At 44.2% G+C, this 26,842-nt stretch overlaps 1 protein-coding gene across 1 annotated transcript in view; it reads left to right on the forward strand.

Annotated features, from left to right (window-relative positions):
• The window catches only part of LOC138251794 (long-chain-fatty-acid--CoA ligase ACSBG2-like), a 244,117-nt gene that overhangs the window by 194,284 nt on the left and 22,991 nt on the right, over window positions 1-26,842 (forward strand). The window contains exons 9-11 of the mRNA XM_069205679.1: window positions 7,389-7,622; window positions 17,397-17,614; window positions 25,284-25,423. Of these exons, the coding sequence (XP_069061780.1) occupies window positions 7,389-7,622; window positions 17,397-17,614; window positions 25,284-25,423 (592 nt within the window). The remainder of the gene's footprint in view (window positions 1-7,388; window positions 7,623-17,396; window positions 17,615-25,283; window positions 25,424-26,842) is intronic.

Below are 26,842 nucleotides of genomic sequence, written 5' to 3' on the forward strand. Positions count from 1 at the left end.
GTTCAGTACGCTCCGAGGAGGGTCCCTGGGGCACCAACAGGCCCCAACCCTGGTTTGTTCACCGCTGCGGCCCAGACGAAGAGGAAACACTCGTGCACCAGATCGGGTGTGGGCGAGTGGACGGCAGTGGCCCCAGGAGGGAGAGAGGCCTCATCGGAGGTCTCCTCCGGATCCCAGGGCCGCCCTGAAAGCAGAACTCAGGGGAGGCGAGGGAAACGTCCCCCCTTCCCCAGTCGCTGCCAGAGGAGCTTGACACTCCGGTTCTTGCCTCTTTATTTTTGGCTCACCGGGCCCCTGCGAGAGTCAGGTGAGGCCCTCATCAGTGGTCCTACGTGTTGTATCTGGGATTTGGCCCCCCCCTCGTTGGAGGGCCAGTTGAGGCCCAGGGGAGGGCCCCCAGAGATCCTGGTCCCCAGGAGGGGCCCGTTATACACCGGAAGGGGTGCGTGCCGCCCCTCTCCCCAAGGATCTGCACGTGTCCCCGTTTTGCGCATAGGAGCGCTGGGGGCCCCTCATATCATTCTTCCTGGCACAAGGAGTGCCTTCCTCATCATAATACAGGTACTCTTAAATAAGACACGCACTGCTCTAAAAATGCTCCTCATAAGGTCATGACGGACTGATGTGTTAGCCTGCTATTTTTGATGTTACATACATGTGCTGATGTTCCTTTTATGGGCCTGACATGCTTATATGTGTTTTATGACTTACCATAGGTTTGTATAATGCTCTTAGTATAGGCATTTATTATATTCCATGACAAGTGCATTTATTTCTTTACTGTGATTCCTGACTACTGTTTATGTTGCTGAATCCTGAGTACTTTTGTGTTCTAATGTGACTACTGCTTATTCCTGCAGAATATTAGTAACCTTTGTAACATTCTGACAGCTTCTAAGGTAGCAGGGTATTTCTGACATGTAATGTCTGGTCTAATTATGTTTTGTGCAATACAGTTTATTTTTACATACCTAGGTGTTGTGTTTACTTTGTAAAGTAAATATTGCGTCACATGTGTTGTGTGTGTTGTGCAAACGCTTTACACATTGCCTCCGGGTTAGGCCTGACTGCTCGTGCCAAGCTACCAAGGGGGTGAGCAGGGGTTATCTTGCATGTGTAACTCCCTTGTCCTGACTAGAGTGGGTGGGTTCTGCCTGGCTTAGGTGCATACCCTAGCCAACCAGAAACTCCATTTCTAACACTGTTTCTTGCCATGGTCTGTGGTTGAGAAAGAATGCTTGGTAATGAAGATCACTGATTAGGCTGCCTAAAGATATACTTAGAAAACAATTCAGTGTCCAGATCAACCAAAAGACTATTATGCGACTGCATTGGCTTTGGGACGCCTCAAGTGCTCCACTGCCCTGCATTGGCGCAAGTTTCTTCTAGAACATGTATTGGGCACAAGGAAACAGTCTAGGCCTTGAGTGTTGATCATCCGGTCTGGCCTCTGCATGCTCCCATTCAGTCTGTGGAAGCTGCAGTGAGCAGTTTTAACTAGAGCTGGACTAAATTTGCAGAATTTTACTCATTGGAATTCAGCTGAGTTACATAAAAATTCAGCGTTCTTCCACGGAGTTCCACCAACGGGTGGATATATGCACGTCACTCTGCTTGTGGTGCAATTTAGTCTCTCCGATGCTTTAGAGATGTTCGACCGTGGGCCAGAGAGTGACAGAGGTGTGATGCCTTAGTGTGCGTAGTATCTTTGATGCTGTAGAGATGTTGGACCATGAGGAAGGAGACTGACAGAGTTGTGATGCCATGGTGTGTGTGGTCTCACTGATGCCTGAGAGATGTCAGGCCGTGGGGCCGGAGAGTGACAGAGGTGTGATGCTAAGGTGTGCATAGGCTCTCTGATACCTGAGAGATGTCAGACCATGGGGAAGGAGGCTGATAGAGCTACAATGCTATGGTGTGCATAGTCTCACTGATACCTGGGAGATTTCAGACCATGAGGATGCAGGCTGACAGAGGTGGGATGCTCATGGTGTGCAGTTTTTTTGATGCATGTCAGAGAGTGAGAAAAGGGACTGACAGAATTGTGATGTCCTTGGTAATCATCAGGGGAGGAGGAACATACAAACACAGCTATAATGGTTGTAATGTGCATTGTGGCATATTGAATGATGCACTCAATGTCTGACTACATAATTCTGTAACTATGGGGGCTATTGCTCCATTCTAGTGGGGACTGCTTGCTGGTTCCCAGCTGAGACTGTCTGGTGTGTTTTGCATATGTAGGTGTCTAAGAAGTAGGGGGCCCGGATGTTACAAAATCGTTTTAAAAAGTCATTGTAGAGACCACTGGCAACACTATCTTTTATGTGGATAGACGCAGAGGAATCAGGATTGCTTTTGTCCAAGAGAACTGCTCCTGCAACTTCCTACACAAAGCAATCTCTGGAGGCCTTTTCCTCTTTCTATGTGTGCTGCAGAATACTTGAAACCATAAGAGAGACATACAACACTACCCTCAGACCTTTTGAGAAAGAACAGCATTGGATTTTTAAATTATGGATCCACATAGTAGGTTTAAATGATGACATTCCATGGTCGGAATTTTTGACTTGATAGTTGACGACCATATTTCGAACCCTGGATTTTTACTTACTCATGATGATCAGGTCCGCCATTATTCGTTTTTTCTATCCATGAACTTTGTGGCCCCATTTTTAGTTTTGATTCTATTCATGGGGGCTTATCTGGTCACAAGATTGATCTTTCGGTTTAACATCTTTGTGAATACCAGGAGGTTGAATCCTGGACTAAAGGAAGAACGGGAACGGAAGATAGCTCTGTCAGGCAGATTTGAGACTAAGAGCCAAATCAACTGCATAGTAACCAAAAATAATTTTAAATATCTTTATGAACTTGCCGAAATGATGGAATACATGAAGTGATCTACCTTTGGAGGATAGAGAAGTGAGACGTGGATGAGGACATAATCCGATGATTGTCAGTGAATCTCGAGGCTTGTTTGATTCATATGGATGCAGAAATGAAATAAGTATTGGGAGCATATGAAATCGTCTTGAGGACGGTGGTGAAAGAAGTGTATAAGATCACTGAAACGTGTTGCCGCAAGTTGGATTGCTGGACCTATCGGAACTGGCCTAGAATAGATGAGAAATTGGGTGCACAAATCTATTGCCCATTGGATACCTAGACTGGGACAGCTAGAAACGATAGACCAGGAGGGTGTATTGTGTTTTGTCTCCTATACTTTTGAACAAAGGTTCTTTGTGGGGTGTGGTGGATTTTTAATGTTGTTATTGTGAATGGGAATATTTATTAAACATTATATATTTTTTTTGTATTCCTTTATTAAGATTGATCATTTGAGTGAATAAGTGTGTGAGAAGTGGATTCTGAGGTGAATAGGTTGTTGTTTTCCCCAGGGGGTTGTAACTTTGAAATCACTCTGCATTTTGGAACAGTGTATTTTTTGTTAATAATGTGCATTATTTTGGGAAAGTGTACACTGGACCGTATCATTTCTCCCTGTCCCTCTTCTTTCATTACGTTACTGCAGAATGCAGCACACATAGAAAGAGTAAACAAACTAGGAGATATGAATATATTTCTCCTTGTTATGCCTGCCCGAGGAGGTGTAAGATTTTGGTGCATCCCCAGGTTTACAGGCTCCTGTGAATCTGTGGATGCATCAAAGGCCATGGGTGTTGTGTGGGAAACTCCACAGAACACCTCCCTGGCGCAAAGTAAGACAACGCAGCGACTTTTAATCCCTAGCTTTACCCTAAGTGTCTTTGCGTGGCCTCATAGATATGATTTTGTGGTCTGCACCACTGTTGCTTCACAAAAAGTGATACAACTGAGGCTCAAGCCTCTCATTAATAAGTCTCTCAGTTTTCTGGACCAGGGAACCTTCTCTAGAGGGGGAATCCCTGGTGAGGAATGGGTGACTGATTTGGGTTAAATCTGCAGTGAACAGGTGGGAAGTATTCTCTCCTGTTCAAGGATCTAGAAGGAGGAAAAGAGCACATGTTGGGATCCAAGGGGATCTTCTTGCCCCACAATAGTATCTGTGGCCTTGCTTGTTCCTGTTGCACGCCATGGGCACGATTCACTAAAGTAAACTTACACAAATAAACTAAACTTCAAATAGTAGCTTTACGACGGTGGAGACTCTGCAGTTGGGGTGGATAACTCTGCACATTAAAAGATGGGATAGGCATTGGAGTTACAAAACTCAATGGAGCCTTCCTGCAAAGTACCTGGAGAGGGCCCCCTCCCCACTGGGCCCAGTCAGTGGACTGCCGCCTGTGCATAATGTACTGTGCTGAGGGGCCCTCTGCAGCTCAGCCTCCCTGCACCATGGGGGCCGTGGGGTCCTTTGTTACGCCACTGGGGACAAGCCTGTCTATTTATAAGTGTTCTCCACCCCGACTGTGCAATCTACACAGTTATGAAGTTGCTATTAAATTATGAATACCAAAAAAAGAGTGAACTTACACAAGACTGTAAGTTTACCAGTTGTGAATTGGCCCCTCAGGTTGTAGGCTTACTTGAGGTTTGATTCACTGTTTTGTGTTTTACATGGATTTGCTGCACTGTAACAGTTGTGGCAGGAAGGAATGTTTTTTGTTTTTGTATGAACCATTCTGTGTGATACAATAATCAAATGATGAATTGATACAAATAAGATGGTCTTTTAATACTGAAAAGGAAATTAGAATTGTGGTGGTGTACTGAAAGACCCATTTATTTTGTGATTGGATTGTTTTTTCTAGACTTTCGATATTGAGCAATCTGATATCCCTCCCTATACTCGCTCCCAAAGAGCAATCTGATATCCCTCCATATACCCGCTCCCAAAGCGCAATCTGATATCCCTCCCTGTACTCGCTCCCAAAAAGCAATCTGATATCCCTCCCTATACTCGCTCCCAAAGAGCAATCTGATATCCCTCCCTATACTCGCTCCCAAAGCACAATCTGATATCCCTCCCTATACTCGCTCCCAAAGAGCAATCTGATATCCCTCCCCATACTCGCTCCCAAAGAGCAATCTGATATCCCTCCCCATACTCGCTCCCAAAGCGCAATCTGATATCCCTCCCCATACACGCTCCCAAAGCGCAATCTGATATCCCTCCCTATACTCGCTTCCAAAGAGCAATCTGATATCCCTCCCCATATTCGCTCCCAAAGCGCAATCTGATATCCCTCCCTGTACTCGCTCCCAAAGCGCAATCTGATATCCCTCCCTATACTCGCTCCCAAAGAGCAATCTGATATCCCTCCCTGTACTCGCTCCCAAAGAGCAATCTGATATCACTCCCTATACTCGCTCCCAAAGAGCAATCTGATATCCCTCCCTGTACTCGCTCCCAAAGAGCAATCTGATATCCCTCCCTATACTCGCTCCCAAAGCGCAATCTGATATCCCTCCCTATACTCGCTCCCAAACCACAAGCTGATATTCCTCCCTATCCTCGCTCCCAAAGAGCAATCTGATATCCCTCCCCATACTCGCTCCCAAAGAGCAATCTGATATCCCTCCCTATACTCGCTCCCAAAGCGCAATCTGATATCCCTCCCTATACTCGCTCCCAAAGAGCAATCTGATATCCCTCCCTATACTCGCTCCCAAAGCGCAATCTGATATCCCTCCCTATACTCGCTCCCAAAGAGCAATCTGATATCCCTCCCTATACTCGCTCCCAAAGAACAATCTGATATCCCTCCCTATACTCACTCCCAAAGCGCAATCTGATATCCCTCCCCATACTCGCTCCCAAAGGACATTAAGAGCCCCATTTACAAGGGCCTTGCTCCACCGGAGCCTCACTTTTAGAGACACTCCAGTGTCTCTGTGCCCTTTTCCATATTTACAAGCCGGCATTCAGCCACTTCTTGTAACTTGAAGTTGCCCTGTAAATATAGGCCCCCCCGATGCAGTTTTCTGCAGCAGTGGCGCGTGCAATGAGTGTTACTGTGGGCATTTCCATGCAACACCCATTGCTTTTGACACTGCCCCAGATGTACGAGAAATCGTAAACCTGAGGCAGAGCCAGTTACTAACACCACCCCAGGGGTGGCGCTAGAGTGGCGCAGTGTGCAGAAATACTTTTATTTCTCCTCGTTTTTGCTTATCCGATGTGTGCTGCATTCCGCAGCAGACATAGAAAGAGAAAATGCTATTAATGATTGTTTAGGTGCAGAAGGTGTCTCTTCCTGCACATAAGCAATCATTAAATAATGACAACTTGCTACTTCTACATGTGCTGCAATCTGCAGCACACATAGAAGTAACAAATTTCCATTATGGATTGTTTAGGTGCAGAAAGGAACATGTACCTGCACACAAACAATCATTCCCTGCAATGCAGGCACCCTTGCACTACAGTGCAAGCGTGCCTGCATTGGTGGTAGGCAGCTAATTTTAGTGTCAGCGATAGGGAACACACAGGGGTGCACTGTATTGTTGTAAATACAGCACATCTCTGCGTTTTTGAAATGTTGGTCCGTGGCGCTGTCAAATTTGGCGCAGCTCTGCGCTCCGACATTTCCTTGCAAATGTGGCCCTATATTTATGTAACATACACACTGGTAATATAAGGTGTGCAGTTACTATACTCATTATTGAATAATCCTGCTTATGTTTCTTAAATCCTGCAATAAGATGTCATTTAGAAGAAACAGTCAGATTCAATATTACTAGGACATGTTTCTTTGACAGATCTATATTGTTCACTTTTCATGTTTATCAAACCATGCATCCATCCAAAAATATGAATGGTGCAGAAAATGTCACCTTTCCACCCAACCTGCTGATGAACGTTATGCTCTATAAATGTTTAGATACATAGATGGGTAGATAGATAGATAGACAGATAGATAGATAGGTAGATTTTTAGGTTGGTTGGATGGATGGATGGGTGGATTGATTGGAAATTCATGTGTGTAGACAGGCACACAGACATACAAATGGACAGAAAGGCAGACAGACAAACAGACAGCTCTAAAAGTATCTGGTCTTGCATACCCCATCCTCCACCTTTGCTTCTTTCTCTCCTCTCAACCATCCATCCATGATCCTGATTCTTCTCTTTGCTCTTCCTCCTGAAATAAGTCCTCCTCTTGTATTCCCCTGCTATTTGAGATCAGGCACCTTAATAGCCTCTAAATTTCATATCTGCCTACTGCAAATAAAATTAAGATTTATTTTTCTTCATTATTTCCCTCACCATATCCCAGGTCTTACCTGTTAGCCTCCTGTCGTTTTTCAGTGCTTCATCTTTGTCCTTGTTCTCATTTAATTGCCCACATACTTTCTTTGCCTCTCACACGTTGTCTCCAATTTAAATATCTCCCTGCGTTTTTGCTTCTGCATCATCTCACCTGCCCCTTTTTGCTTCACAGTACTTCTTCTTTGCCCTGGGGTTACTCGCTGGCGAAATATCTGGTCCTCAAGAAGATGCAAGCTGCTGTGGGCCTTGATCGATGTGTCTTGTGTATAACAGGATCTGCTCCCATCACAAAGGAGACCCTGGATTACTTCATGGGACTAGACATTCCACTGATGGAGCTCTACGGCCTGAGTGAGGATTCTGGGCCCCACACAGTATCAGTATACGGAGGCTTCCGCATGACCAGGTCAGTCCAAGTACTAACCCGTGGCCACCATCAACGTTTGTTGTTAATGACAATCTCCATCAGGCACTAGAATTCTACAAATGTTGATAATTCGAGGTCAAGTGACATGTGTGAACCACCATACTATAATGCTTTGTTCAATTTTTATTACTTAACTTTAGATCCATAAACTGATTAATATATTAAATGATACAACTTGTAGTATTGCTTCTTAGAAGTTTATAGTCTCCCAGAAATGAGTTCCACTTAAGTTCAGAATAGATCTGAGAGATCTGAGTAGAACATATGTCTCTAGTGGTCTACCTGCTATGCCTTCAGTCAAATGATATTGACTTGGGTGCAATAACCTTTCTTGTTAACTAACTAAATACGACCAAGCAAATAATAATAATATATAATTACTTCACTAGACCCAAAACAATGGAAAAAACAGAGTTATGATATTCATAGCCTACAAACAACTCAAAAATAAAGGAACATTTTGCAGTCTAGTATATAAAGTGTCATGGAGACAGGTGAGGCATTATTTGGTATTACCCTACATACACCTTTAGTGTTTTTTTCAGCCTAAAACTTCCATTGTCCATTGCCTGAGATGCAGCAACTCTAACCGTTTTACCTCCTTCACGCCACCACAAAGAAGACAAGGAGCGAAAGACGTGCTCGGGTATTGAGTTGCTGCTACCACAAACGTTGGTCATTCCATGTTCTGACAGAGGTTCACCGGGACATTTCAAGAGAAGTCTCTTAGTGAACAAATCCTGAGCTGAGGAGCTTGGAGACTTTGGGCAGATTTAAGGAAAGTGGTGCTTCACACAGTGCAGCGCCACTTTCCTTGCACCCCCCTATCACCACCATGTGTGTGCTGTATTAAAACAGGGTAGGGCGCAATAGCGTCAATTGTTCTGAAGCTATTGATGTACTCTGCAGGGGTAGCACCAAAATGCTGGTGCTACTCCTGCAGAGTACACAGGGGCCCATTATAGACATTGGTAACCCCCTCTTAACACCTGCTCTGAGCAGGCGTTAAAAGTGCTGAAGAAAATGGCGCAAGAAAATCTCTGAGAATTCTTTGCGCCATTTGTTTGTCCCCCCCAATGGGGGAACGCCTCCCTTGCATACATTTTGCTCGGCGCAGGCATAATGTGACGCAAGGATTTACAAAGAGGTGCAATGCATGCATCGCACCACTTTGTAAATATGTTGCGGGGAAAATTACACTTTAGCGCCGCCTTAGCATTAAAAAATGACGTTTTGGCGGTGCTAAGGTGACGCTAGGAGCTTTTAAGTATCTTCCTTATTGTTATCCAAGTTAGGCTGGTTACGGCAGTTCCCAGGCCCTATTGAGAGTAGTGGCGTTCTAGGTTATTGGTGCTTATCTTGGCCGTCCGCCTCCTTTTCTTGGCTTCTGTTATTGTTGGGTACAGTGGCTTAGCAAAGGACATATGGCTCCAGAACTTGCAACGGAAAATCCCCTTCCTCTGGTCTAGGTGCCAAGAGGCAATCCACAGGTACGACGAGGGCAGAGGCATAAAAAAGTTTCTCTATCTCCCTATACGTATTTGCAAAAGCAGGCATTCAGGTGAGACTTTGTTCACAAACTGTCTTTCGTTGAAGAGGGAGGTTGGGAGCCCCCCAAATTTGTGCATGTGGGCTCTGGGCACTCCCACTTGGGCAAACAAGTTATTCTGGGCTGCCTCTTTACCAGACTCAGAGGCTGGGCTTCTTCTCCTTGGGTAGAGAGCTACCATGAAACAAGGCACTCTTTTTCTCCACTCTCAGCAGGCAAGAAGGCTTCCAGTTTCAGGTAGACCCACACCCCCTCTGGCAAAATACAGGTTCAGGCGAGGTTCCCTTGCCTTGGAGACAGCTGTCAGTGATACCAACCCTAGATCAGAGCTTCGCATTGAGCAATGTGGAGTACGCTCATCTTTGAGTAATGTGGAGTTTCCTCATCCTTGGTTAGCGAAGCAGCTTGGAACTGGAACCAACTGCGAAGGTTTGTTTCCCATTTAGTTTCCAGCCAGGGGATGTGCAGCCACTGTATAATGTTCAGGAGCTAGTTTGGGGTGGTTTCTTTTCATAACCTCATTTTCTTTTTACAATGATACAATTTATGTGTGGGACGATGGCTTTCAAATCAGATAGTGATGATTCTGGCTACAAGCAGGAGAACCTATACATGAGCGCTATGAATCTGACGCTCTGCACCTGGTAGCCATCCTAGATGGCTCACTCAACAAAAAACAAAACAACTAGGCCCTGCCTAGATCCACCTCTTCCTCTAACAGCTGAATATGCTGACTTACCCCCCAAACATCCCCAAAAAGCAGCACTCAGGAAGGACTAATTAGCAACCTCCTATTAAGTAGGTTATGTCAAACTTCTAGGGGTAACCTTGTCTCTAGCCTTCTAAACTTCATTGCGTGGAGCTACACTCTGCAGCTCAGATATGCAAGTAACATCATCACCTCCATCGTCTGATCTGTCAAAACCAGGGCCTGTCCAAAATCAATCCCACTGGCTTATAGCATTCATATATTCATACACAACATGGAGTCCTGCTACCAGGCACCATAAACACAACATGCACAAGACATGGATGTTAACACACAGACTAGACAAGACACAAGCCAAATATGTACTTGAGTTTGCCAGTTGGATTTCTGCAGAGTTCTGGAAAACAGGAAAACGGACGGTCCTCACATTGAAAATTTTAAAACTGTATGCTGCATCCACAGCTCACAAATACCCTGGACATGTGAAACCTAAAGGTACTTGTCCAATGTTTTACGTACAAAGCACCCTGCCCTCTGGGCAACCAAGGGCCTACCTTAAGGATGACGTACATTTACTAAAAGGGAAGTATATGGCTTGCCAAGGGGGGTGTTTTAATATAAAGTCAACATGGCAGTTTAAAACTGTGTTCAGGCTGCAATGGCAGGCTGGGGACATGTTTTAAAATTCTGTTTAAGTGGGTGGCACAATCAGTGCTGCACTCCCACTAGCAGCCTTTAATTTACAGGTCCTGTGATTTGGTATACCACTCTACAAGGCACTTATAAGTAAATTAAATATGCAAATCGGTCATAAATCATGTAATAATGTGTAAGGAGATTAACACAAGCGCTTTTGCACTAATTAGCAGTGGTGAAGTGCACAGAGCACTAAGGCCAAAAAACAATTTCAGCAAAAAAGTGGACAGTAAAGGCAAACGTTTGGGGGTGGTCCTGCAGAAAGGGCCAGGTCCAACAGTTGCGTTGCCTCATTACATTTAATAAGTGCTAATGCTTGATTAGGAGCAGGTAGGAAATTCATGTTTAGTGTCTAGGGAATTGTAATTTAAACCTCTCTTTAATGATAACATTGGATTTTGGGTTACAGTTTTGAAACTGACACTTTCAGATAATTGGCACTGTGGCAATGTGTAGTTGGCAGTTGGACTTTCTTTATTCCTCTCACACAGCCACACAATTGAGTGATTAGATGTGCCTGGATGGGCCATCACTGCAGGAATGGCTTTGGAACTGTGCACAACTGCACTTGCAAATGAATAGGTTATGCCTGGCATTCACACAAGGGACGTCACACAACAGCATTGTGTAGACAGCTGGACTGGAGCAAAGAAGGAGAGGCAGAAAACTCAAAACATTGGAAAGAGAATTCTCTAGAAATATTTTGTGCTTCAAAGGAACCACCCTGTATAAAAATAGGACCCTTAGACTCTTCAGTTCACTTTCTGTTCTGTGAAAGTACTCTCAAAGGACGGCCTTCTGCCACTGCCTGCTGTGTACTTCAGAAGACTGCTTTACTGCACCAGGAAGGACTGCTGTGCTGACTGCCTGAAGCCTGCCTTGGACCCTCAGAGGCCTGCCCTGCTGCTTGAGCTCTGTTCCACTTCTTGAACCCAGGACTACCAGAGTGACTGCAAGGGCTAGTTGGCTGGCCTCCGGATTGGAGCGTGAGGGACAGAAAAGGCTCCAACCATCTTGACCCTTCAGCTGGACTCATCGTGCAGGAGTACTACCCTCCACGTGGTGCCAGTCCAGGACCCTCGGAAGTGGTGCTAAAGAAGCCTAGATAGGCAAAATCTAAAACTTGGCTAAAAAGTGCTCTCAGTCCCAAGAGAACGTTACCTACCTGCTTGTCGATCCTCCCAAGATGCATCACTGGTTGGCTTTACTTGGCTGCAGCTCCCACTACGTTCTTCCCTGCAGCAGCAAATCCTGTTTCACAGGTCCTTCGCAGAAGGGGAATCCAGGCTTGTGGCGACCTTGTCAATTACAGCTTGCAGCTTTGCCCACTGGAGAATTTCGACTTCCATCAAAGAGACTATGTCAAATGTAGAAACCTTCACTGCGACTTTTCATAGCGGCTCCCTGACTACACCTCCTCTTTGGACACTGCCTGCAGCTTTGCCCTGCTGAACTTTACCTTCTCAAACATTTTTCAACAAATTGTATTCGAAGGTAAGCACCAACTGGGCCCAATTTACTCCTTGTGTCTAACCCAGGCTCTATAGCGGTCGGCCATATTCCCCGACTGTGATTCGGTCTTGCATGACTAGATGTCTGCAGTTGGTGCTTTGACCCTTTAAGTACTCATTTTGACTTTAACCTTTAAAAATTCATAACTACAGTTTTACTGATTGGATTTTTGTCATTTTGGTGACAAATTATTTACCATAATTTACTCTATGCTTTTCTAAATTGGTCTGTGATTTAGCTTGTGGTGTGTTTTCACTTTTTGTTTCTGTGCTGCATAAATACTTTACATATTTCTGACTGATTGTATGCCAGGATACCAGAGTTTTAACCACAGGTTAATTTAGTGACTTTTTTGGTTCACCCTGACAGAGACTGTGGCTATAGCTTGAGCAGGTTTAACACCCTACTCAACCAACAACTCAATTTCTCACAGCCATCCATTAAATTTGTTTTCTAAAACATGTCCCAGGCTTGCCACTCCAGGCAGCAGTGAAGCTAAACCGCCATTTCGTCCTGACAAAATAAACCTTTTTCCTGGCTTAAACAATGCTTTTTAAAACTCGCAAGTCACCCCTAAGGTAGTCCTTGAAGGCTCATAGAACACAGCCCATTGTATTTAAAAAGTATAACATGTGTAATTAAGCTTTCCATGTCCGAACAGTGAAAAGCTCCTAAACTCCTAAAGTCGTTTTTCACTCTCTCCTATTGTCTAACACTAGGTTACTTTCCCACATTTAATAGGTGCAACTTTAGATTGGGAAGAGATGTGCTGTAATTATAATTGAAACTGCTCTTTATTGATGAAGCCGGATTTTAAGTTACAATTTTGAAAATGCCACTTTTATACAGTTGGCATTTTCTTGTCCCAACGAGCCGTGCCTTCTACCAGTATCACATGACTGTGAATGGCTATGCTGTTTCGGTTTGTGCATTGTCTCCAGACAGTAATAAAAGGGAGTTTAGGTGTGGGCAAGGTGGGTAATTCTGACAGAATCAAGAGAGGGGCTGTGCCTAGTCTCACGTACACTTCAAAGGCATTTGCCTAATGCACACATGAAGAAACCTGACACCAATCCTGCCCTTCCTCTTCTCACTTAGTTTTGAGCCTTGACAGGGGAGGGGAAGAGCTTTCCATATCCAGATGTGGGGGTAGGACAGGAGTCCACTCACACACAGGCAACACCAGGTATAGATATTGGACCTCCAGAGCCACTTTTCAGAACACTGTGGCAGATTCAGAAGAAGCACTGCCCTGCTGGCAGAGGACTGCTCTGCTGCTTGAATAACTGCCCTGCTGTCTGAGATTGGAAGATTGGATCTGCTTGCCTTCATCCCAGGCTACCCACAGTGAGTCTAAGGATCAGTTGGTGGCCTCCTGTGTGAGCTACGGGGATACAACAACCGTCAGAGGCCTCGCTGCAACTGTCCAGCTGCAGCTGGGCCTGGCTGAGCCTGCAACTGGACCTACATTCGCCCTACTGCTAACCCCTCCTGGCGTGGGTCCAGATCCCCAAGAAGTGTCCCTTGGACCCCGACCTTTGAGAGGCATCCATAGAGACTCTTCCTGCAAGAAATGTTAAAAAACCTGAAGTTGGAGATCATTGTGACTGCAAACATGCCTGTTTGCTCCAAGACCCTGCTGCCTGCAATGATTGGCAATGCAAAACTCAAGTGAACCCTGCTCTTGGTGCCAGCAGCTATTGTCTGTGGTGACCAGCAATGCTAGACCTGCACTATGCCCTACAGCAATAGCAGCCCGAGAGGACCGCCAACTCGAAGCTACAGCAACGGCTGACTGCAACACACAACTGGATCTTCGCAGTACAGCGACAACCATTCAAGACTGCCCTGTCCTTTGCACTACAGCAATGACCCTCCACTATGCTTGTCCCCCTCTTGGGCCTCCACCAACGCAAATGGAACTCTTCATGCCAGAGTTGAGAAGGTAAGTCTTCAGTGGGACTAACCTGATCCCTGTGTCCGACCCATGCTCCATCGCTCTAGGCTTGAACTTGTAACTTTTCCCCAGTCTAGAGATGACCGTAAGCTGCAGTTTCTGCTTTTAGGCACTTTTTTTACTTAAAATTGAGTATCCCTGGTTCTACTAATTGGGGTTTTGTTATTCTGATATCATCTTATATATTAAAACTTACTTGGTTTGGCATTTTCTTTATGTTCTATTTTCACATTGTTACTGTTTGTGTGGTGCATAAATAATTTACACGTTGCCTCTAAGTTAAGCCTGACTGCTTTTGTGGCAAGCTACCAGAGGGTTAATCACAGGTTAATTTAGGGACTTTTTTTTAGTTCACCCTGACAAGGATTGTGTTTGTTGTTTGAGTGGTGCTTCCACCCCTCAACCAATAACTCCATATTTTACACTTCCCTGTATCACCTTCCAGGCCAGTAGGGAGCACCTGATTCTCAAAAGAGGAACAAATGAAGAAGGGGACTGGACATTCTGCGACACAGAATGGCACAGCATTACAGATACATAATATGACTCCATATTAAGGGAAGAAATAGAAGTCATTGAGCATTCAACAATAGAATAAGGGTTCTTTCAATAAGTAAATATGGAAAAATAGGTGGTGCAGCTTTGCCAATGTAAAGGGAAGCATATCTATAACTAGCCCCCACACAAACCTGGAAATTCGCGACAGACCTAAAGATAAGTAGCATTTCGCTTCACTGGATGGTTGTATCCCTAAGGGGTCTGGCTAGGAAGCATTTTCTTAGTGGCCAAAGCCACATTGCTGGCGATAACTGAAACAGATTCAGAAACAGTATCTGAGTGATATACCAAGTACAGCTCAAAACAAATAAAAGGATGACGACAAGGATGTGGATTAAGAGTTACTGAGGGAACCACAAAGGGGAAAAAAAACAAAAACACAGGTTTGAATGTTAACATTAAGTGAAGGAGTGGAGAAAAAATGATGTTGTCATTCTGTTCTGTCATTGAGTATTCTGTGTCCAGTCACCCTTGATAAGGGTCTACCTGACGTGGAAGCCAAATCCTCGTCCTCTTGTGGATAGGGCAGCGTGTTTCAAATCTGTCCATGAAAGCTATCATCCTCTATTACTGTAGTCTCCACTGCCCAATTCTCCATCTCCATGTGCTGTATTTTCTGACTTTCTTGTTTGATGCCTTGCTCCCAAAACCTAACACAGGCCACATGCAGGCAGGCTAACACAAGGACATCAGGTAAGGAAAGTATAATGCTTTAAAAAATGTTTTTCCTGTATTTTTATCAAAAATCCAACTTTGCAATTGAACTGGATTTCGTATAAATATTAAAAATAGGTTTTGAGCCATACCTGTCACTTTTTTATAAAACAGAATTAGAATATTAATTGTACCATAGCTTTTTCATCATAGAACCAGGTTAGTCACTATAGCAACATGCCATGACAAGTTCTCCTGTTGGTTTATAAGCTGCAGCAGTAATGCTACACATGTTTTCCTTGTTGTTCTAGCATTTTTAAAGCGCGCTTCTCACCCGTAGGGTCTCAAGGTGCTGTGGGGTAGGTGTTCAAGATTTAGGCGAAGAGCCAGGTCTTAAGGTCCTTCCTGATTTGAGGTACTGATGGTGACTGCCTGAGGTGGAGAGGCACGGTGTTCCAATATTTTGCCGCAGGGTAGATGAAAGATCTCCCTCCAGCCGAGAACTGACAGGGGAGTAAAATGTGATGCAGTTGTTGAGGTAGCTGTGTCCACAGTGGTGGAGAGTCCTGTAAGGGTTTGAGGGGTTTGAAGTTGATCCTCTTCTCGATGGGAGCCAGTGGAGATCTCTCAGGTGTACTGTGATGTGTTCTCAGCGGGGGATGTCAGGATGAGTCTGTCAGAGGCCTTCTGGATTTGTTGTAGCTTGCTTAGGTTCTTTTTGGTGGTTCTGGCATAGAGGGCGCTGCCATAGTCAAGTCTGTTCAGGGCATGCGTCACATTCTTGTGGCAGTCGCTTGAGATCCATTTGAAGATCTTCTGCAGGAGTCAGAGGGTGTGGAAACAGGTGGAGGCGATGGAGTTGACCTGTCTTCTCATGGTGAGGGCGAAACTGAGGTTGTGTGCCTGATCTGTAGGAAACGGGGGTGCCAAGTGTGGAGGGCCACCAGGAGTCATCCCTGGCTGAGGAGAGGGTCCCATGATGAGGATCTTGATCTTGTCGGAGCTTAGCTTAAGGCAGCTCTACTTCATCCAGGTGGCGACTGTTTCATCCCTTCTTGGAAGTTCTGCTTGGCCATTGTGGGGTTTTCAGTCAGAGAAATGATCAGTTGGGTATCATTAGCGAAGAAGATGATGTTCAATCCATAGTTTCTGATGATTGGTACGAGCGGGCCCATATAGATGTTGAACAGTGTGGGACTCAACAAGGATCCTTGGGATACTCCACAGCTGATCTCTGTAGGTTCTGACAGGTATGGCGGGAGTCTGACTCTGCGTTCTGCCTGGCAGGATGGAGTTTATCCACTGAAGGGCCTTGCTGTGTATGCCTGCTGCACGGAGTCTGGTGCAATATGTACGGTGGGACAAAGTGTTGAAGGCCGCTGATAGGTCCAGTAGGATGAGGGCTGCTGTTTGGAGGTGGTCGAGGAGAGAGCAGATGTCATTTGTGGCAGCGAGCAATGCGGTCTCATGCTGTGGTTAGTTCTGAATCCTGACTGGGAGATGTCCAGGATGTTGTTTTCCTCAATGTTTTGGCGGAGCTGAGCATTGATTGCATTTTCAGCAATCTTGGCTGGGAAAGGCAGCAGCGAGATGGGGCGGTAATTCTTGAGATCCATGGGGTCAGCCGTGAGTTTCTTTAAAAGTGGGGGGATCTCAGCGTGCTTCCAGTCCTTGGGGAAAATGGCCGACTCTATGGAGCAGTTGATGGTCTTGTGGAGCTCGGGTGCGATGGAGGCACTGGCTCAATAGGCACTGAAGTCCTCAGGTAACATTTAATTTTCTATGCCATTGATCGAACTCTTTACACCATATTATGTGGCCTTGCTATTAAATATTCCCATTGGGGATTAGTCATGGTTTAGGGGTCAAATCACATACAATGGGGCCTGGACGGCAGTACCATAGTGTGCAGAGTTCAAAACCAGCAACTTCAGTCTGCAAAAATGGGAGGTGACCATGCAAGCAGAAGTAGTTTCTCACAACACCACATCTACTTGCAACTAGGTAACCCAGAACATGGTGCATGCCCATGCATGGTACATGTGTAAAGAATGCCTAAGGGCTCAGGTTAGTGCTATGGTATCTCAGTCATTCGATCTCTGTATTATGTGCCCACAGCTGTGGTAAGACACTGCCAGGATGCCGGAGTCAGATACATATGCCAGACAAGGAAGGAAATGGAGAAATGTATGCCTGGGGGAGACATATCTTTATGGGCTACTTGAACATGGTTGAAAAAACAAATGAGTCTCTGAATAAGGATGGATGGCTACTCACTGGAGATATTGGCATGTTTGATCCAGATGGCTTTTTCTACCTGACTGGCAGAATCAAAGGTGAGTGGCACAAATTTGATTTATTGGTACATACCGATTGGTGCAAAATAAATGACAAACGGTTCTTGGTGAAGCTAGCAGCAGCAAGAAATTGGGCCATGGATCAGACAGTCCGCCATGGAGCGTAGTAGAAATAGTTGAAATACAGAAAGCACAGACATTTCATAATTTACTTTAATCCATTTAGCATTCAGATATTCTTCCTAATCCACAACAAAGAAAACTCTTGTTAGGACAGAGGCAGATTAGGCAAAGATTTAAAAAACTCTTCCTATTTTGACAGTGATTTGATTTGCTTTTGTTAAGCATTTCTAAAGCTGTCTGATACACAGCACTCTTGTTAAATTATTTTATAAAAATGTTGTGGATTACATATTGTATTGCTGTCTTCCTTATTGTATGCAAATATGTACTAAGATAACTGGAGTTAATGTGCTGTATTTAGATATCTACATGATTCTGTGCAAGCCACAGCTATGCAGCCCTGGAGTAAGCACTCTATCTATCTATCTATCTATCTATCTATCTATCTATCTATCTATCTATCTATCTATCTATCTATCTATCTATCTATCTATCTATCTATCTATCTATCTATCTATCTATCTATCTATCTATCTATCTATCTATCTATCTATCTCTCTATCTATCTATCTATCTATCTATCTATCTATCTATCTATCTATCTATCTATCTATCTATCAAGCATAATATTCATCAGCAGGGTCTATATGTCTGTCTGTCTGTCTGACACTATATGTAAATTCAGCAAACACAAAGGGGGTTATTCTAACTTTGGAGGAGGTGTTAATCCGTCCCAAAAGTGACGTAAAAGTGACGGATTTACCACCAGCCGTATTACGAGTCCATTATATCCTATGGAACTCGTAATACGGCTGGTGGTATATCCGTCACTTTACCATCACTTTTGGGACGGATTAACACTCCTCCAAAGTTAGAATAACCCCCAAAATCTAAAAAGTAATGAAATTCTTTTTATGCTCATGCCCAAACTTATGCCAAACCACCACAACCAAATGTGCTGAGTACAATTCTACTTTTGTGCCATGTTTGGTGTAAATCTGTTCAGTGGTTTTGGCTGCATGAGTGACCAAAAGTGTCTACGCTAAAGTAGGGAAAATAAATCTCAAATATCTTTGCCTTCCATGAATCTCCACAAAATGTGGCACTAGACCTTGATTGACTACTCTAAGTGAGTGCCAAATTTGGTGCAGATCTATTGATGGGGCCAAGGATATTAGCAAATCAAAAATGCATTTTTCACTGAAAAAATGCTGCCGAACTACATGTATATATATTAACATGAAAAAAAGGTTAACGTAACATTATAACTAGGTGAAAATGTCAGTGACAAAGTAATATTTTAAACTGAAATACCCACTGAAGTATAACTTGTGCACTAAGGAAACAATTCTCGCGCCCTGCATTAACCATGAGTAAACTCCAGGGACTAAGATTCCATGATAATGTTGTAGTTGCCATCCTGAAGACTCCACCCCTCTTAGTGGATGGTGTGAGCACACCGTCAAGTTGTCTCCAAGAAGATTGGGATCTCTCTCTACCATGAAGAAGAATCAAATAAAGGTGACCCTTCACAGAGCCATAATTACAGAATATTTATGTGCTAATATTGGTTAGTCACCAACACACCTCACATTTTTCTGGAAGACTCTGTGTTTCACAAACTTTGGGCCCAGATAGCTTGGAAATTAATGCTGAACTGGCTTGTACTTATCATAAATGCAGCCAAGAGGCTATCAGACACTCTCTTCGCTTAGACACAAGTGGGGGGAGAATGCCTTTAAAAGCATGATCCAGCTTACTTTATTTAAACTACACCTGGCAGGAATAAAATACTGAAATTATTCAAAATAAGGATGTTTTGACACAACAAGAAAATCACAAAAGGATATGGAAAAATGTAGTCTCTAGAATTATTTTTATTTTGGAGGATTATGGTGCCAATGCCCAAGATGCCATTTGGGATGAGACCACATCTCAGAAGAAGAAAGAGAGAATGCATAGTGGTACCTCAACTCAGAAAAGTTGATACAGTGATGACTAAATAAGGGTTCTCAAGTGTTTTATGTATACAATAGGGGACCCAACCCTTTTCAACAATATCCATAGATGTGGCCTCCCAAAATTCCTTTCTCCCACCCCAACCTATGGAACCTTTTATGCCACCTATTTTAGGCAGAGACCGGGCTGAGGAAGAGGAAAATAGTGTGCATGAGGACACCACTACAAATGGCCTCTAGAAGAACCACAAGGATCTGAACAAAACAATACCATTGCAAATCTCTCTGAAAGGTCATTGAATATTGAAAAAATAGCCAGAATTATTCAAAGGATTCAATGGATTAGGACAATTAATACACAAACAATTACACTACATATTAAGGAAGCAGCAAAGCCTGTTGCACAAATGCACAGATGAAGAGCTCTAATAAATATAAAGGCAAATGTACAAAAAGATATAAACACAATAATATTACAAGGCACTATTTAAAGCGCTATTGGACCAATGCCATGAATGTCGCCATTAGTAATAGTTGCAAAAAAAACAAAGACAATTTTAGAATCTGTGTAGACATGCGAATGCCTAACACAGCAATTGAAAGAGAAAGACACCCTGGCCCACATTTCAATGGTGTGATTAATAACCTCAATAAAGCTACTGTGTTTTCAAACTTAGATAAATATAAGGGTTATCACCAGTTCAAAATTGATGAACAATTGAGATATATCACAACATTTTCTACACATCTTGGGTTATTTTATTACAAAGGACTGAATTTTAGCATATGTTCATCTGCACAAATTACTCAAGAGATTATAAAAATGGTATAAGACCCATTGATATTTTAGCGTTTGTAAAAAGACCAGATGAACATGATCAAGCTTTGAACTTTAAAGAGTTAGGGCCTTGTTTTGAGTTTAGCGGATGGGAAAGACAGTTTGCTAAACCCCTGACAGGGTTGCCCCCGCCATATTGGCGACCACCCCGCCAGACCTATAAGGTGTTTCCCACAAGACTGACAGGCGGAAACTGAGTTTTCTGCCTATCAGCCTAATGGGAAACAGGCAGCAGCATTGCAATGCTATTGCCTGCAGGGTGCACTAGCACCCTCACAATGTTCACTGTCTGCTATGCATTTTAAGGGTGCCGGGCAGGGAGACCCCTGCACTACCCATGCCAAGTGCATGGGTAGTGCTAGGGCACCCCTGTGGCCCCCTGCACCTGTTCTTCTCCAGCTGGTGGAGAACAAGTTCATAATCTGCAGGACAGCATTGCATGCAGCGCTGCCCTGGCAGATTACGACCTCCACCGGCCGTCAACCTGTCGGAAACACTGATCCCAGAGGAGACAGCGGAACCTTGATGGTTTATGTGGTGTTTGGACCGCCACATCAGCACCGGTCCTGACCGCCACCACGAATCTGGCAGTCTTAAGACCGCCAGCTCACAATGAGGCTCTTAGTCTCACATTAAATGCAGAAAAATGTGAGATTAACAAATCAGAACTATTGCTTTATGGTCATATATTTTCAAAAGACTGAATGATATCAGATGTGGTCAAAGTTTTGTCTTCGAACTTCGTTACCAGCCCTAAAGATATGTCTGAACTATGTTCCTTTTAAGGAGTGACAAGTTATTGTTCAAGATATATTAAAGACTATGCCACTATTAGTGCTCCACTTAAATAATTGACTAGAAAAAGAGAAACATTTAAATGGGAAGAATTTTGTGAACAAGCACTCAACAAAGTCAAACGAGGCATACCTTCAGCAGCAGATTTTAAATCCACAGCTAGGCATGGGGTTAGTATTGAATGCTAGTCCTATAATACCAGGTGCTAGTCTTGTGCAACACAAGCCAGGAAGAGAAATGTCTTGATGTGTAATATCATATGCTAATAAAAGAATTTCTGAATAGAAAATGATCATTTATATCCTGAAAAGGAAAGGTTAACTGTGGTATGGGCATGTGAATATTATCACAATTTCTTATATGGTAAACCTATCATTATCATAGCGGATAATAAAGCATTAATGACTATACTTGGAAATCTAAAAGTAAAAATGCCTCCACATACTGTGAGATGTAAAATAGGATTAATAGACTGCAATTTTATACCTGAACATAAATCAGGAAAGAAATGCAGCAGATTATTTCTATAGATATTCACTTGGCATTGAAATAGGACAATAATCTGAAGCTGAGCTGTTTGACGCACCTTTAAAGGATGAAAAAGGTAAGAAGAGCACTAACATTGAATAAATAGAGACATATAAATAATGCAACACAATTTCAGTCCATGATAAGAAAATCAGATATTTTAGCCTTCAAAAATATAAAAGCTGAGCTAACTGCGGCTTCATCAGGTATTCTTTTAAGAGCAATAAATTAATCATACATCTCCTTTTGCAACGACATGTCATCGATTTAGCTAATGACAGTCACAGAGGAATATCAGCGACAATTATTTTTTTAAGGAAGAACACATGGTTTCTAGGGTTGGACAGCGAAGGCAAAGAAATGGTAATAACATGTCAATTAAGTAAATGTACTATAAAAGAGAACTCACAAAAAAGTGCATAGGTCTAAATTACCAGATGCAGTATGATACAGCAGCATACTTTAGTGGCCCTTTGGATTCTGAACACTATTTATTTGTCATAATTGAAGAGTAGTAACATTTCCCAATTGTGAAAGTAGGATCATCAGCCTCAGCAGCAGTAGAACTTTCTGTATTGGAAGATATGATGTTCTACTTGGGGAATACCAGATGTGCTAAAGTCAGGTAATGGACCACTCTTCTGTGGAAATGCATTTAGAAAATTAATGAGTTACATCGTAGTAACACATTGAAAAATAACATTGTGGCCACATATGAATAGAATCGTGGGAAGGTTGATGAGCCACACAAAGAGCAAAAATATCTCAGATCCCCGTACATTTAACCATATGTCTTGTTTTACGTGATTATGGAAACACTCCACTTGGCTCTACTGGAAAATGTCTTCTAAACTAATGTTTGGACAATCTTGACAAACTCATTTACCACATCCTTCAATGATCTATCAAAAGAAATTGATCAAATTATAAAGAAAGATAAATAACTTAAAGAAAATATGAAATGCTATGCAAACTGGAAAAAGAACATTGAAGAACAAGAATATCATATTGAAGACTATGGCCCTCATTATGACATTGCCGTCAAATGCCGCCTACCACCATTGCGAAGGCCTTCAACATACCGTCGCCGTGGATACCGACCGTCCACCAAATTATGACAGAAGGCTGGTGGAATTCCTGCTACGGTCATGGCGGCAGACAGCGGTAAGGTGGCGCTGCTGCTAGCAGCAGCACCACACCAGCAGAACTACGCCGACCGTATCATGAACCATGATACGGCCTGGTGGTATTTTGCTGGCAGACGCTGCTGCTGGCAGCAGCGCCGCGTCCCGTCTCCTGCCGGAGGGCCCCCTGCAAGCAGGTAAGTCAGGTTCTCTGACAGTAGAGGGAAGTGGGGGGTGTTGTGTGCGTGTGTGGGGGTGTGTGTGACTGTGTTTGAATGCATGGATTTGTGTGTAATGCTTGTGTGCATGAATGGGTGTGAGTGTACGTGCATGTTGTGTCGTGTGATTACGTGTGTGCCTGGATGTATGTTAGGGAGTGTTGCTGTGAGTGTGTATGAATGTATGCATGCATGGGTGAATGTGGGTATGCGTGTGTGTATGTATGTGCATGTATGTGTGTATATGTTGGGGGTGGGGAGAACGCTGCTGAGGGGGAGAGGGTCAGAGGAGACCCCTATCAGTGCCAGGGAAGGAATTCCCTGGCATTGATAGTGCCTACCACCATGGTTTTCGTGGCGGTACAGAAACCATGCAAACCATGGCAGTGGGCGGGGTCAAAATGTCATGGGTGGCCTAGTGACGGAAGTTACCGCTGTGACGGTCGGTGTGTTAACTTGGCAGTTTGGCTTTGGCCAAACCGCCAATGTCATAATAGTGGTGGTATGTACCGCCAGCCTGTTGGCGGTACTACCTCCACTATTACACAGACCGCCGAGGTTGTAATGACCCCCATAGTATTGGTAGCACAATGACAAATGAAAAATTCAATTTAGATTTCATCTGTCTCTATTGAAAATACCAGGAGTACATAGATAACGTAACAAGGAACAAGACATTTTTCAAATGGTGTCAAATAAGTGAATGATGAAATAATCAACACCACAGTTTGAAAAAAGATACAATCTCTGTTAGGGGTGGGGAGAGCTCATTGAGTTCTATTCTGCAGAATTCTACAGAGTTAGCTAAAAACTCCATGAAATTCTGCAGAATTCTGCCTTCGGCCCGACACTGCCTAGCACTTCCGAGGTTGGGCGCATTCAGGCCAGAGTGGTATGCCATACGCAGCGAAAACTGCAGTTTCAGGCCTAACTTGCTGACACGGCCCACTGGCCTGGAGACTGTTGCTCTCAACCACACCTGCACACTTCCCTTAACCAACTGCCCTCCTTCCTTGCAACGGAACGCCAAGCACATCCGCTGTCTTGAACCAGCCTTGCAATAGCTTCCTCTGCACTTACACACAGCCTCAGACCACCCTTTCTTTAGGGCCCAGCGCTAGCAGCAGAAAAAACAGCTCACCACCAGCAGCCTGGTATTTTCACAAAGTGCCCACCCTTGCTTGCCACTGGGCCCTAAGTCTCTCTCTCAGGCCACACACATCTCTATCTGGCGGGGGCTGCCGGACTACCATTCAGCAGCTGATGCTCCTCCGGTCTCCTGCTTTTCCTGCTGGCCTCCGCACCATACCGCATAACACCACTTCCTTTCCCAGGGACTCTGGAGAGACAGGTACTTTTCAAGTGGAGCTCTGACTGCAAGCTTCCTTTTTTCCAAGCACAGACCTCTCTCATATGCAAAGCAGAAAGCAAAACCTTAGCTCGGATCTTCTTGCATGTCGTGGGCAACATGTTGTCTTCATTTTGGGCTGAGTGTAAAGTGCAGTCCAGCTATGGGCCACACAGCACAAGCGCAGACTGCGCTTGCGCTGTGTGGTCCATTACTGGGCTGCTGCACGCACGCAAGCCAGTGAGCTCCACTCTGCTGCCGGGCTAGCGGGGTTTTTGGCTGAATTCCGCACTCCAAGCGGAGCGTGAAGTGCCAACAACTCTGTTAACTCCACCAGCAGAGCGGAACTCACCGCCAACCCCTAATCTGTGTTCAGAATGAAGACGAATGTGAAAGGTAAATTAGAAGATCTACAGGATTTTTAAAGAAACCAAATTGTTAATTTGATTGTAACATGCATTTATTTATTTGATTAGTTCTCTTCTTTCTTTATTTTTCTTCCTTGTTCTTCATACAGTTCTTAACAAATGTGGGGGAGGGAGAGGTAATGATGGAAAATCTGTAGAATGTTAATGGTTAGAATGTTTGGATTGGAAAATAATTGGCAGTTCCTGTGGCACTAGGGAGGCTGGAAGAAGCAGAGCATGTGTAGGAGAATAAATGTTTAGTATATTTATTGAAGAATCGACAAAAGTAAGACTTTATGTTCATTTTTTCTGTGCAGGATCTTCTTAAAGTTATCTGAGATATCACTGACATGTCTCGATTGATTGCAGAAATTGTCATCACATCAGGAGGTGAGAATGTTCCCCCGGCACCCATCGAGAATGCCATGAAGGAGGAGGTGCCTATCATTAGTAATGCTGTGGTAATCGGAGACATGAAGAAGTTCCTGTCCATGCTGATCACTCTGAAGGTAAGAGGGGAGTTACCAGCCATTTCGGTCACTCTGAAGGCAAGAGTGTGTAGCACTGTGAGTTATAGGACCTATTTCCCTTCGAATACTAGCTTTGGAATGACTGGCAAGCATTCATTGAGAAGGCTTACCTATGTTTTATATATCTGAAGATCTTATTACTATACCTAACTGGTGTTTAGACAGAACATTGATTAAAATTGAAGGGTGACAAAATATCTGAATTTAAATATCGTGACACACAAATATCGTGTTGCACAAATATCATTGACAAGAATATCATTGTTTGAGGTGAGTAATATTGTTGTAAATAGTAGCAAAGACTTTAATATCATTTTTACTAAAATGGTGGTGAACAAAATAGTTTGAAATTATTTTAATGTGTTTTCGTTTACATTACTTTTTTTGTTACTCTTGTTTATATACATGTTATTATTTGTTTCTAAAACATAGCTTCCAATTTTAAGTAATTTAGGGGGTCATTACGACTCCCGCCGGACGCGGTGACCGCGCGCCTGGCGGGAGCCGCCAAAATACCGTACCGCGGTCGCAAGACCGCGGCGGGTATTTTGAGTTTTCCCCTGGGCTGGCGGGCGGCCTTCAAAAGGCCGCCCGCCAGCCCAGGGGAAAACGACCTTCCCACCATGAAGCCGGCTCGTAATCGAGCCGGCGGAGTGGGAAGGTGCGACGGGTGCTACTGCACCCGTCGCGTATTTCACTGTCTGCTATGCAGACAGTGAAATACAAGCGGGCCCTCTTACGGGGGCCCCTGCAGTGCCCATGCCATTGGCATGGGCACTGCAGGGGCCCCCAGGGGCCCCGCGACACCCCCTACCGCCATCCTGTTCCTGGCGGGCGAACCGCCAGGAACAGGATGGCGGTAGGGGGTGTCAGAATCCCCAAGGCGGCGCAGCATGCTGCGCCGCCTTGGAGGATTCTGACGGGCAGCGGAAAACCGGCGGGAGACCGCCAGTTTTCCTGCACTGACCGCGACCAAAGCGCCGCGGTCAGAATGCCCTAAGGAGCACCGCCAGGCTGTCGGCGGTGCTCCCGCCAACCGCGAGCCTGGCGGTCACAGACCGCCAGGCTCGTAATGAGGGCCTTAGTGTTTTTATTAGCTATTTATTTACTATATATATATATACATAGCTATTTATTCTATATATATATATATAAAATCGAACAAAATAAAATCAGTCTTATCCACCAACTCGGGCCTGGCCCATGGAGGGATTCGCGCTACGCCGGAAGAGCAGACCAGCACAAAATGGAAAACAATTCCATGAGAAATAAGGTTCCCTCAGGATCCAACAGCAGTGCAAAACATAAGCTTTAATGGACCTTGTGATGACACATTTCAGCCACAGCACCAGCTTTGATTACATGATTTACAAAGCGAAACAAATCCCTACTTGTGTA

Source organism: Pleurodeles waltl, chromosome 1_2 (genome assembly GCF_031143425.1).
Source record: "Pleurodeles waltl isolate 20211129_DDA chromosome 1_2, aPleWal1.hap1.20221129, whole genome shotgun sequence".
In the NCBI taxonomy this organism is placed as follows: domain Eukaryota; kingdom Metazoa; phylum Chordata; class Amphibia; order Caudata; family Salamandridae; genus Pleurodeles; species Pleurodeles waltl.